This window comes from Gracilinanus agilis, chromosome 1 (assembly GCF_016433145.1).
Source record: "Gracilinanus agilis isolate LMUSP501 chromosome 1, AgileGrace, whole genome shotgun sequence".
Classification (NCBI taxonomy): Eukaryota; Metazoa; Chordata; class Mammalia; order Didelphimorphia; family Didelphidae; genus Gracilinanus; species Gracilinanus agilis.
This window is the reverse complement of record NC_058130.1, coordinates 401,086,955-401,101,094: the sequence shown is the minus strand read 5'-3', so window position 1 is coordinate 401,101,094 and position 14,140 is coordinate 401,086,955. Positions and strand designations below refer to the sequence as shown.

The window sequence follows — 14,140 nt, the reverse complement described above, 5'->3', positions numbered from 1 at the left end:
TTTTCAGGTTTGTCTCGGGAAGAGATTTTTCACTGCTGAGGTCTGAAACCTTTCACTTTCATTCCCAAGGAGATCTGGATCATATTTACTACTTGTCTAAGAGGCTGGATTTTAGTAATTGAGTTAATGGGGGATAGGATAGTGGAATAAACGGAGCTGTACTTTTCCCAACTGGCTCTGGACAAATCTTTGTTTCTCTGATGTGGGTCTCATTTCTAAGATACTTTCTTGATTTTCATATTTTGGTCCCCAGTGAATGGCATATAGTATATACACTTAATAAATGCTTTTTTAAAAAATTCATTCACTCATTCATTCAACTGTAACTATAACATGCTCACAAAATTTCAGAACTGAAAAAAAACTTCAGAAATCATTTCAAGCCTAATGTAAGTCCTATCTCTTCATCTTATAGATGAAGAAATTGAAACCCTACCAGAGAGGTGAAGTGCTTTGCTTTCAGTGATCCAAGTGGCAATTACCTGGATATAGAAAATTATTCCACTGTTTTTAATGCTTTGCTAAGAAGTCAAGCTGTTCACCTTACATTTCTCCCTGTTTCTTCATCATTTATTTATTTCAAAACTATATCTTTTGCCTTAGTGTTAATTCTAAGACAAAAGAGTGGCAAGGACTAGGAAATCAGGGTTAAGGGACTTGCTCAGAAAGTATTTCTTGGTCTCTTAAAAAAAATCAACATAAATCCATCTTCCTGCCTCATTCCATGATGTTTGGATAAAGGAATACACATATTTCTTTGCAAACTAAATGCCAGCCCTTGAGTAGTAGATATAGCATTGGCCTGATATGCAGGTGTTCTAAGTTTTAGTTTTCATTCTACCACTAACCGTTTATGTAATTCTGACTAAGCCACTCTAACCAATCAAACCATTAATCAAAAAGCATTTATTAATCACCAATTACGTGTTAGGAATACAAATTTTAAAAATGAGACAGTCTCTGCCCTCAAGAATTTTATATCATATTAGGCAGATATAGTCTATGCTGGGCCTCAGTTTCCTCATTTGTAAAATGAAGAAGTGTGACCAGATGGTCTCTAAGGTCCCTTCTAGTTCGTACATTCTGTGTTTTTTGTTTTTTTTTAAATAAAGACAGTTACTCTGGTGGTAAAATCTATCCTTCAACTTCTCTGTTCACCACTGATCAAATTTTATATCCTAATAGGAGATATCATCACTGGTTAGGCCTATTCAGGCAAGGCATATCATCATTTCTTTTTCTCTAACAAACCATACACAGTGGTCCCAAACCAGGGAGACTTACCTCCACTTGCTGGATTGCATCTTCAGTATCTCCGATCTCAGATGTGGAGACCGACGGGTAATTCGAGTCAGATTCTAAACTACTCTGGTTCGAAGGGTTTCTCCTATGACCTGGGGTTTGCTGTTTAAAGAAATAATTATTAAAACTATTTAACACATGAAATCTCACAAAGGAACAGTGTGAAAAAGCACTATGAATTCTGGAAAACAAGTAGAACTTGGGGTTGAGTTGTTTTTTGTTGTTGTTACCAAAAAAAGAACAGTAGTGGTGGTTTTTAGGATGGTGGTTAATAGATTCATCTCAAAAGAGCCATTTCATCCACACTCTCCACAACCACTTAATGACATTGCAATTCAACAAACACATGCTTAGCCCCATTGTAAGGATGGGCAACTTTGTTGCTCAATGAAATGCAAATCCATAAAGCTTAGGATAACAATCAATCTATAAGGCCTTGTGAAATGACCCCTGACTCTCCAGGCACAGAAGAAGCCTTACTCCAAAGCTGCATGTCACCATTTACTCTTTGAAGAGGATCCTGAAAACAGAGCCCTCGGGTCCCCCCTCCCCACACTCGCTGCTACTACTGGCAAATTTTGAAAACTGGTAGATATCAAAAATAGAATTTTCCATTTATCTAGCTTAAAATAATTGCTTTTCCCCACCTCATTTTTTTTTAGCATATAAAGAGTAAAAGCTAGACTTGCTGGGGCACTTTTCTTAAGCCGGGTAGGTTCCTACTCAATTTCTCTTCCTGCTTTCTACACAATTAACTCATTCAAATGTTGCATGAGTAGGAAATCCTGTAGGGAAATGTTTACATGAAGCAGAAAGAAAAAGGATCATTGAGGTTTGAAATTATCTTGAAAACATGTCTATGTGGGTGATGTTTCATCAGGTATTTGAGAGAACAATCCAATGTGAAGATTATCCAAAGCATGTCTGAATCACTTTATACAAGGTAATAGTGATACCACATTAAATCTTCTCTGCTTCAAAATATGTCAGCTTCAACTGAAGATAAAGCATGCTTCCTACATCTTGGAATAGAGACAGTGGACAGGAGGGAGAGAGTGAAGTTTATATTTTCAGACATTGCCAATATATGCATTTATTGTGCTTAAAGTTGGTCGGTAGTATCACTGATGTGAAAGAAGGAAGGAAGAAAGAAGCAAAAAAAGAAGAAAGATTAAAAACAGGCACAAGAGAACAAAAGGAAGTTCAGAAATGGACTCAAGGAGGGAGATTTTTACTCTTGTGTTAAATTTTAAAATAAATTTAATAGAAATTGTTAAGTAGTAGAGGAACACAGTTTCAGATATATAATACTCTTTCTGTTCTTTATAGATTGAAATTTCACTTTTTGTTGACTTTTGTTAAATTCACAATTAAAAAGAGAAATAAAATTAAAAACTGTTAACAACAAGGAAAGAATCCAGGAGAACTCCAAGGGATTCATAATGAAAAAAGACTATTCACCACCATAGACAGAACAGAATTTGAATGCAGATTGAAATAGACCATTCTTCACTTTATTTCTTCCATGAATTTTTTTCTAGTGTCTTGTTTCATGACATGACAAACACATGTATTATAATATATCAACCTGTATCATATAACCAATATCATATTACCTACCTTCTTGGGGAGGGGAGAGAGGTAGGAGGGAAAAAATGGAAAGGGACAGATTTTTGATATAGTTAATATAAGAATTGTTTCATTTGGATAGGATAATAAATTATAATTTATTATGTATTTATAACAAATCACATGCATACTATTATTATGTTACAAATTATATTATATATAAAAATAAAGGGTAACAAAAAAACAAAAAAAAACCAGAGTTCTCCGGGGGGTCCCCCGGAATTATGGTGAGACTTGACCCTGTATCTTGCAGGAATTCCACCTTGCCATTTTCCATGTTACAGTATCAGATGGTGATAGACATAAGAATTCTAAACTAAGAAAATCCTGAAGCCAACCAGAGCACTTGCTGGCGATTTCCCCAATAATATACCACAGAATACTTTACAAGGCCCAGAAATCATAACTGACTTTGCTTGAGAAAAAGTTCTCCCAACCAAATACTTGATTACTCTATACTTCCTCTCAGAAATGATAAGTCTAGTCTATTTCTGGTCATGTCTTGTCAGAAATTAGCTCCAATGGATTAGGTGAAGTGAAGAGTGTGGTCAAGAGGGGGTTTGAGGAGACCAAGGATGTTAAATAACAAAGAATTATCCTCATTACCTTTATGATGGTCATCTCGTCCCGAAGGTTGTCATATCTTTGCTCCAGGCGAGAATACTCCTTCACGAGGTTTTGATAGCGTGACCGTTCTTCCTCCAGATCCTTCTTCATTAGGAGATTTTCCTTTACTGAATTTTGGGCAAATTCATCTGAAAGGAAGATATATTAAGCTGCCATTTCATCTGCTAAATTAGTTCACCCCATGGTTGTTGACACTGGTACATTGATTAGTACCTTGTCAAAAATCTTGCTCACAACGGGGTTTGGTGCATTTGCCTCTGACAAATCCATTAAAAACACTTAATATAATACAGGGTAGGAGGGATTCCCATCTGATTGTGTGCAAGCCAACAGAGAGGAGAAAAGAAAAGCCATGCCCAGATAGAGTTGGAGAAAAGGATACCAAAGATCTAGATGGTCTTGGTTCCCTGAAGTGGGGTTAGGATTTCATGCCTCTCCCTGGGCTCAAGGCTTTCTAATAGTTGTCAAGGAAAATGCTGCCAGTAGTGGAAGAATCCACGTCCCTCCCTTCTTAAGTTTGAAGTTGTTAAAATTCTATTGGTTTGGTCAGATTAGTGTGAATGCAAGAGTAGATAAGCCAAAAAAAAAAGATATGGCATAAGGGTTCAGGGGATAATTGAAGAGATTGAATTTCATTTTACCACACTGTTTTATTTCTATCAGTGAAGAGAAACAATGAAAAGAATTATATAATCCCAAAGTTATTTGAGATTATAAAGTCAAAGATTTAGAGTTGCAAGGGGCCTTAAAGATCATTTCGGTAGTGCCAAATTCACCCCCAAAACCACAAATTTACATTGCTTATGTTGTATTGTATTTTTATGTATTTTGTTAAACATTTCCAATTACATTTTAATCTGAGTCAGCTGAGAGTTCTGCAGGCAGTGAGTATGATACTTCTGATCTAGTTCAACTCATTGACTTTATTGTGTTGGTACAATGCTACAGGGATTTTGTGAACTTTTAATAAAAACTGATAACTATATTTCAATATAATTTTTTTCTTCCATAAACCAATGCATTTTCTTTTGTGCACTTAAAAACATTATTCTGAGAAGGGGCCTATAGGTTTTGCCGGGTTGCCAAATGGGTCCATGGCATACTCAAAAAAGGGATTAAGAAATCATGGTCTAGTACAGTGATGGGCAACCTTTTTAAAGAAGGGGCCAAAGGAAAGGAAAAAACTTTAAGCAGGACAATATAATTTATTAAAAAATAATAATCATACATCTTACAAAATTCGTGTGCTTTTTTTGTGATACTAAGCCCTATTAATGACTGAAAGATTATGAAGGAGAAGGGCTGCATCTGGCTGGAGGGCCATAGTTTGCCCATCACTGGTCTAGTAGAAAGAGTGTCTGTTCAGCAAGACGCAAATCATTTCACATCTATCTCAAGTCTGATTTTATACACAAGGAAATTGAAGTCTTGGGGGTAAGGGACTTGCTCAAGGTAATCGATAAACATTTTTTAAGTACCTACTTTGTGTCAGGCAGCTAAGTGGTCCAGAGGATAGAAGACTGGGTCTGATGTCATAAAGACTTGAATTCAAATGTGACCTCAGACACTTATTAGCTGTATGACCCCGGGCAAGTTACTTGACCTTATTTGCCTCAGTTTCTTCCTCTGTAAAATGACCTAAAGACGGAAATGACAAACCACTCTAATATCTTTGTCAAGAAAATCCCAAATGGGGTCACAGAGAATTGGGCACAACAACTTTGTGTCAGACACAGTGCTAAACTCTGGTAATATGAAAATAGGCAAACAGTCCCTGACCTTAGGGAGCTTACAATCTAATGCAATAGACCAGTGATGGGCAAACTTTTTAAAGAGGGGGCCAAAGGAAAGGAAATGCTCATCTGTCAGTCTGTTTCTAAGGCAACTCTTTCAAAATTTCATTGTATTGTATCCTACTCATTGTATTCTTCAGATTAGGAATAATGTTGCAGGGCCAGATAGAACATTTCAGGGGGCCCCATTTGGCCAGACAGCAGTAGTTTGCACATCACTGATATATAGGATAGAGAGGAAATAATTAAGAGAGGAAAAGCAATAGAATACAGAAAGTTGGGAAAGACTTACTGCAGAAGAAAGAATTTTAGTTGAGATTTATAAGAAGCTGGGAGGAGCCAGAAGGCAGAGATTAGGAGGGATAGCATTCCAGGTATGGAAGACAGACAGAGAAAATGCCAAGAGTCGAGAGACTGAGTTTCTTGTCTGTGGAACATCAAGGAGGCCAGTGTCAAGGGACTGGAGAGTACATGTCAGAGGGTCAGGCTTAAGAAAAATGGAAAGTAGAAGGGGGTTAAGTTATAAAGGGCTTTGAATGCCAAATGGAAGATTTTGTATTTGATACTGGAGGCAACAAGGTGCCACTTGAGTTTACTGAGAGGAGGGGTGATGTGGGTGGACCTGGGATGAAGGAAAAATCACTTTAGTGGCTGAATGGATGATGGATTGAGTGGGGAGAGATTTGAGGCAGGCAGACCCAGTAGCAGGCTTTTGCATGAGTCCACGCGTGCGTTGACAAGGACTGGCACCAGAGTGCTGCCAGGGTCCTGGGCAAAAGATTGGATGTGGGGTGTGGGAGAGAGTAAAGAGTACAGAATGAAACTTAGGTTGTAAGCCTGAGGGACTGGGAAGGTGGTGTTGTCCTCTAATAATAATAGGGTGGTAGGGTTGAGGGAGGGTCTGAGGGGAAAGGTGAAGAATCCTGTTTTGGACATGTTAAGTTTAAGATGTCGACTGGACATCTAGTTTAAAATATCTGAAATCCAATTAGAGATGTGAGATTAGATTCAGCAGAGAGATTAGAACAGGAGGGTAGATTTGAGAATCAGCAGTAGAGAGATGGTAATTACATCCATGAGAGCTAATGGGATCCACAAGTGAAGTGGCATGGAGGGTATAAGGATGATATTAGAAAATAAGTATTGTTTTATTAGTTTAAAGATAAGAAGTAGAGAAACTGTCTTGAGGAAGAATTGGAGTTTCAAATAAAGCTGAGAGAGAGGGTTAATTTCAACTGTTGACAATTACAACCTTCTATGACAGTTACACTCTCTGGGTGTGGCATTCCAGGAGTGGCTTCTGGTAGTCGACAGAGTCACATGCAGCTTCTTTCTCTCTCAGGGCTGGAGAAGGTAACATCTTTGCCTCTCTCTATCTCTGTCTGAGTGAAAGACTTGAAGGAGTGGAAGTGTTTTCTTTTCCAAATTGGGAAAGACTATTCATTCATCTATTACTTTCTATAGATTGGTTATACTGTGAAAAGACCAAACAAAACCTGGTCTTTGGTTTGGACTCTGAGTCTGTTAAGGCTCAGAGTCCTAACTTGATTCTTGTGGAGACTCAACCAGCCAGCCCTTGTTATTTTTATAACTTAAAGGCGAAGTTAAGAGTTAAAGTGGTTAGGTTTATTTAGAAAAGTATAAATGTGGTTGGTTAGATCAGGGAGGTTTAGTGTACTCTGTGAACCACAGGAGAAGCGGTTCTTTGCGGGACATGGGAGTTCATTTGGGTGGAGTTATCCTTTAGAATTAGAAATCCTTTTTCTCTTACATATATTTAAATAAATTGTTTATTTTTAATAAACAAGAGTCTCTTTAGCATTCCTTGTGCCTTGCATTGCTTGCCCAATTATTTTTACAAGGGAGAAGAGAAGAGGACCCAGGATGGAAGGCTGGGGGACCTCTATGGTTAGAAGGGGTGATATGGATGGCAAAATAGCAAAGGAGACTGAAGAGTGGTCAGACAGGTAGGAGGAAAACCAGGAGAGAGTGGTGTGCTGAAAACCTAGAGGGAAGAGAGTACCAAGGAGGATAGAGGGATCATCAGTGTCAAAGGCTGCAGGGAGAGCAAGAAGAATGAGGACAGAGAAAAGGCCATTGGATTTGGCTACTAAGAGACGACTAGAGGGGCAGATAGGTAACAAAGAAGATAGACTGACAGGACTGGAGTCAGAAGGACCTAGGGTTCAAATCTGGCCTCAAAAACTTCCTAGGTGTGTGGCCCCGGGCAAGTCACTTAACCCGGTTGCTTAGCCATTGCCTTTCTGTCTTAAGAGTTCATACTAAAACAGAAGGCAAGGGTTAAAAAAAGGGCATAGAGTGGGGATGGCAGTAGAAGATGCAGTCTGCTTGAGGAAACAGGGTAGAATGGAATTGCTTGAGTAAGTAGAAGAGTTACCATTGGTGAGGAGTAAGGCTACCTCTCCCTGTAAGATAGAGATGGAGATAGTGGCAGAAGGCATAGGAATGACAGAAGATAAGAAAGTGAGTAAATGATAGAGCACAGGATTTGAACCCAGATACTGATAAGAAATCCAATGTTCTTTCTACTTAATCTATTTTCCCTCCAGCACCCAGAAGATTTACCTACTTAATGACATTTTCTTTCAGTGGATACTAAATGTTTTATTTTCCTGAGCCTATATAAACTTAAGAGACAGTCCAGAAATTTGTTGGATGGCTAGTGGAAGTTCACCTGTGACATAGTTATTCTTTGAAAGACTTTTCAGAGGACAGCTAGGTGGCTCAGTGTATTGAGAGCCAGGTCTAAAGATGGGAGGTTTGGGGTTCAAATCTGGCCTCAGGCTTCCTAGCTGTGTGACCCTCCAAGCCACTTAACTCCCATTGCCTAGCCCTTATTTCTCTTCTGCCTTGGATAGTATTAATTATCACAGACTGAAGGTAAGGGATTAAAAAGAAAATCAGATATATCTTCATCTTCTCTGGGTGAGGCACTGTGCTGGATGCTGGGGGCTAGGAGTGGTTAGTAGTCAGAAAGAGACTATAAAGATAAAGAAATCCTAGTCCTTTCACTCCAGGATTTGGTAATCTAGGAAGGGGCAGATACAGGTGCACAGGTAACCAGATTACAAAGAGGCACTTGATAAATTCCAAAGATACAAAGAAGTATTTATATTAGCAAGTCCAGAACTATAGAATGCCTCCCAATTTGGGCAGCATCCTTATGAGAGGACCATGCCAATCTTCCTTTAAAAAACAAACAAGCAAGGGGCAGCTGGGTAGCTCAGTGGATTGAGAGCCAGGCCTAGAGACTGGAGGTCCTAGGTTCAAATATGACCTCAGACACTTCCCAGCTGTGTGACCCTGGGCAAGTCACCTGACCCCCATTACATACCCTTACCACTCTTCTGCCTTGGAGCCAATACTCAGTATTGACTCTAAGACAGAAGGTAAGGGTTAAAAAATAAAATAAAATAAAAAACAAACAAAACAAAACCATTATGCTCTGACTTAGAATCAATAGTAAGCATCTGTTCCAAGGCAGAAGAGCAGTAAGTAACTTGCCCAGGGTCACATAGCTAGGAAGTGTCTGAGGTTACATTTGAAACCAAGGACCTGCCCTCTCTAGGCCTGGCTTTCAATCCCTGAGTCACTTAATTGCCCCCCATGCTAACCTTTGAATCTTTTCTGCATCATTCCCAAATTAGCATCAATACTGCTGGACCAAATAAAAATGAATAATTGATTTATAGGCATGCTAAAAGAGAGGGAAACTGTCCCTGTTTTAGTCATGAGAGCCTGAGGTGGGCAGGGAGGACAGAGGCAGATTTCCTGACTCCTTGAAAAACATACTGGAAGGACCTTAGAAATCATCCAATTCAAACCCTCTCATTTTATCTCGAAGGAAACTGAAACCCAGTGAGGTTTTATGATTTCCCCAAAGTCATAGAAGCAGAGAATGGCTCTTTCTTCCATTCAATGCTTCCTCCAAGATAACTAAAATTGCTGTCCCAGGGCCAGCAGCACTGGCTCTTTCAGAAGTCCCAACCTTCCTTATTTGTCATCCCTTTCACAATTATTACTGACTTGAAAACAGAACTTTCTATGCATAAGTGATTCAATGATGAAGACTTCTCCCACTAGAATTTCAACAGTTGAGTGTTTTGTTAAGGCTGATAACATTTCATCAAGAGAAAATAAGGCCATGAGGATGAGAGCTTAGATAAATAAAGGAAAATAACAGCATCAGTGAACCTAATGTCCTTTCTTCAGTAGCTGACATCCCAAGGAGTAAGGCCAGCTCTCTAGAAGAGAACACAATAGCACTCCCACTTGTCCCATCATAGTTAATTAGTCTCACTCTTCTGGCTCACTCCAAACTTGTTTCCAACACTGTCTTATTACAGGCTCAATAAAAAGCATTTCTACTTCTTTTTTCTTTATAAAAGGACTGTGGTTTCTCATCCAGGGTAAAATAAAATTAACTTAAAAAAAAACAAATGAGATTAATGCAAAGTGGAGAAAGGAGTTAAAGCTTGTGGACAGGATAAGATATGCTCCTTCATGGGGTCTTTGAGACTATTTTCTCCTCTTTTCCTCCTCCATCTACACTTAGAGCAATTCCATTCTGTTTTTATAATAAGAATATTTAATTATATTCCTCTAAGAGACTCTAGGAACTGAATCAGATCTTTTGGGGGAGGGAGTACAATCTGTGATTTAATTCACATTTAGACTGAGTTATTTAATGGACTTCATGATAATCTGATCAATTGTATAAATTCCCAGAGGATAGCTCCCTTTCCCTTTAGTGGTTCAGCTGCATATGAGTGCATTTTAAAAGCAAGTCCATAGCTTTCAGTGTCTAAAACACAGAAGGATTACATTCATGTTTCTGCCATTTATGGGCTGCGTGACCTTGGACAAATTGCTTAGCCTTTTTTGGCTTTCGGTTTTCTTTTCTGTCTGAGTAGTCTTGGGGTCCTTATGGCTAAATTATAATTTATTTAAGTTGATTTGCATTAGAAGCATTTATAATAAAATTCAAATAACACAGGAAAGTATTTCCTCAAGTAAGAAAATGTTAATTTTGTGTTAGTTTATAAAATCAGGTAGGCAACTGTTAGGAGCCAAGACTATAATATAAAAATAGTAACTCTTCAAGGAGAAGGATACGGATCATGAGACTGTTGGTTATGCCTCCCTGCTGCCCCTCCTTACTATGAAGCCTTTGCTTTAACCCTCATCCTGAATACTATATCCAGCCCCCTGAACATTGTTCTCACGGACCCCCCAAGCTTACTATTTCTGATCTCTCCGGGTTCGGTCTCTGCCTGGGGAAACCACCTTCTACTTATGATTCTTTATGTAATTCCACTTTGCGGATGCATCTAGGTAGTTTCTACCTGCTTGCACCCAATAACACCTTTTGGGCGTGTAATACTGGCCTCACTAAATGCATTATAGGGACCCGTTTCAATTTTCTTTCTGAATTCTGTATCCTTATATCCCTTTGGCCCCGCATTACTTATCATTATGGCCCCTACGCTTTAACAACAATTGACCCCTTTGCCTTGCGGCATAAACGAGAAGTTCTTTCTCTCTCTATTATCACCCTCTTAGGCTTCGGAGGAATAGCTGCCGGCATTAGTACCGGGACCACAGCTCTTGTGGAAACACGCTATCTCCAATCTCTCCATACAGCACTTGTTGCAGACCTTGAGGATATTGAAAAATCAGTTACTGCCCTAGAAAAATCTCTCGCCTCCCTTTTGGAGGTTGTCTTACAGAATAGACGGGGACTTGACCTTTTATTCCTAAAAGAGGGCAGGTTATGTGCTGCGCTTAAAGAAGAGTGCTGCTTTTACGCAGACCATACCGGTATTGCCCGAGAATCCATGGCAAAATTACGAGAGCGATTAGCTCAGAGGAAGAGGGAGGCCGAGGCACGAGAAGGATGGTTCAATACACTCCTTAAAGGCCCCCTTGGCTATCTACTCTGATCCCTACTATTATTACACCACTTCTCATTCTTTTATTAGCTCTTACTTTTGGCCCTTGGGTTTTCCAACGTCTAACCAAATTCATTAAATCAAATGTCAACTCAGCCCTTGATAAGTTTCCTACGGTTCAATACCATCGTATTGAGATAGCGGACGCGGAACATCCTCACGATACTCGTCTACATTTTTCCAACAGGGCGGTAACCCAATGACGGGAATAGCACAGGTCCTCGACCCTCGATGGTCGAGTAACTCCCCCTGTGTAGCCTAAGACAGGGGCCGTCGCTGCGAATATCATCTATGGATCAACTGGGAAACACAAGGTGCTTTGAGAAATATGGTATTGAAATAGACTTGGAGGAAACAACGGTCAAAAGGAGTGCACTTAGTTATCATGCCCTTCATTTAAAAATAAAGAAAGGGGGAATTGTTAGGAGCCAAGACTATAATATAAAAATAGTAACTCTTCAAGGAGAAGGATACGGATCATGAGCCCTGCTTGGGCGGGGACATAATTGCAAAACCTCCTCCAGACTTTCCACATAACTGCATGTTCCTTTCCGCGTTCCTTCTTCGTAACTACTAGCCCCTTTCTCTCTTCATCCCGACCGCCAGCCCCCTCACCCTGAACATATATATTCTTGCCCCGTACCAGCAATAAACGAGCCTTGCACCATTAGACTCCCTTGTCTTCTTGCGTGCTTGGTTTCTCCTCTCTCTCCCTATGGTCTCTTAGGTGGCTGTTTCACGGACCCCACGGTTGTATCCGGCTGGATCCGGACAGGCAACTACTTACCTGAAAGCAACAATGAGCATTCTTTTCTTGGGGGGGAGGGATGGGGAGATCCTGGAAGGATTGATTTCCATATCACCCAGTAATGTACTTTATGAATTCAGTCTCCCTCTCTCATCATAGAACAGCATAAGGACTGGGAGAAAGGGAGAAGAGAAGAGCAAAGCCCTAGAGTGTGCCTGAGGTTCTTGTCTATGGAGCCTCGGGTAGCATGGGGTAACTCTAAAGAAAATATCTAGAAGGGTTAAAACTTTGATAACCCTGTTGGTCATGGAGCTGAAGGGAGATCTGAGGCAAAGCAGAGCCCAGCATTTGTGAATTGTTGAATGGCATCTGAGAAACATTTAAAGTACCTACTATGTGCCAGGCTACCATGTGCTAAGCATTGGATTCAAATCCTTCTTCAGACACTTACTAACTGTGTAACCATAGGTAAGTCATCTAACATCTGCCTGCCTCAGTTTTCCCCTCTGTAAAATGTGGATAATAATAGTATTTATCTCCCTGGGTGGATGTTGAGGATAAAATAAGACAGTATTTGTAAAGCATTTTGCAAACCTTACAATGCCATAGAAATGTGATTATTATTGTTGTTGTTATTGTTATTAATTGATTAAATTGCTTCCAGCTATGTTGGAAAAAATCATGTCGGAGACAGTGCAGAGTCAGAATACCAGGGATATTATCCACAGGGACAGGATACCAGGGCTGTGAAGTGAATAGATGTAGACAGGAAGGAAAATCTCCAAGGCAAAGGAACTGAAATCAGGTGAGACAATCACAGTTTGGTCAAAGTCAAAGGGAATAGATAAATTAATCAACTTTGAGCACCTACTATATGCCAGGCAACTTTTTTTTTTTAAACCCTTAGCTTCTAGGTTGGAGTCAATATTGTGTAATGGCTCCAAGGCAGAAGAATGGTAAAGGTAGGCAATGGGGGTCAAGTGACTTGTCCAGGGTCACACAGCTGGGAAGTGTGTGAGGCCAGATTTGAATCTAGGGTCTCCCATCTCTAGGCCTGGCTCTCAATCCACTGAACTACCCAGCTGCCCCCAAGGCAACTTTTTAAAGCTACTAGCTGCAGTAGAGTCATACCCTGTTCCATTTGGTTTATTTACCAGAAGGTCCCTAAAACAATGAAATCACAAATCCAGACTGGTATAATAATAATTATTATTATAATTATAATAAAAAGCCTAGCAATTATGCCTCCTAGAAAGGAGATTTATGGTCTTAGGCAGGAGGTAGGAACCAAGGCAGGCATAATGGAGCAAAGGGCATCAAAGGTTCTGGGACCTAGATTAATTTAAGTCTAGCAACACCTAGAGGTGCTGGAATTCCTTGACAACTTTGCTTGTCAGATTCTTAAAGGGATCCTGGATAGCTCAATGAGGTCTCTTCTCACTCTGCCCCAACCCTGTTGGGATCTTTGGACCTCATAAAAGAAACACAGCCCTAAACAAAGCTTAGTTCAAACATTTCACAAATCTGACATCCAGGGACTTCTCTTTAAAAGGAGTAATTTCCCACAGAGCTGTTCTGATTAATATCCTAAACTGAAATGGCATGGGGGGAGGACTTTTTAGTAGTTGCTCATTTCTTTCTTAATCCCTCTCAAATTAAATCAGACTTCTCCCCATTGCCATTATACACAGCTGCACAACAAATCACAGCTACCTTTTTTTTTAGGAGAAGATAGGAAAGGAATGGAGTCAAGGATGAACATGAATGGCAAATAAAGAAGTGACACACTGAAAACATACAGATGGTCCCCTCGCTTCCTTACCTTTAGATTGGCACAAGATCTGGTTGTTAAGCATTTCTTTTTCATCTTTCAAAAGAGCATTCTCTTGTTCCAGGTCCAATACTCGCTAAAAAAGAACACACAAACCCACAACAGAGAAACATGTTATCTTGTGTAATGCCAGCCAGCTCAAGGTCAGACTCTTTCTTTATGGAGATTATATTTCACGTGGTTGACTTTGTATGTTTTCTTTCTTTTTTTTTCTTTGTTTCTTTGATTCCCTCCCTCT

At 39.7% G+C, this 14,140-nt stretch overlaps 1 protein-coding gene across 1 annotated transcript in view; it reads right to left on the bottom strand.

Moving 5' to 3' along the window:
* Positions 1–14,140, bottom strand: part of MYO5B (myosin VB) — a 582,592-nt gene that overhangs the window by 68,944 nt on the left and 499,508 nt on the right. The window contains exons 21-23 of the mRNA XM_044681604.1: positions 13,894–13,978; positions 3,538–3,686; positions 1,285–1,404 (exon numbers count right to left, since the gene is read on the bottom strand). Of these exons, the coding sequence (XP_044537539.1) occupies positions 1,285–1,404; positions 3,538–3,686; positions 13,894–13,978 (354 nt within the window). The remainder of the gene's footprint in view (positions 1–1,284; positions 1,405–3,537; positions 3,687–13,893; positions 13,979–14,140) is intronic.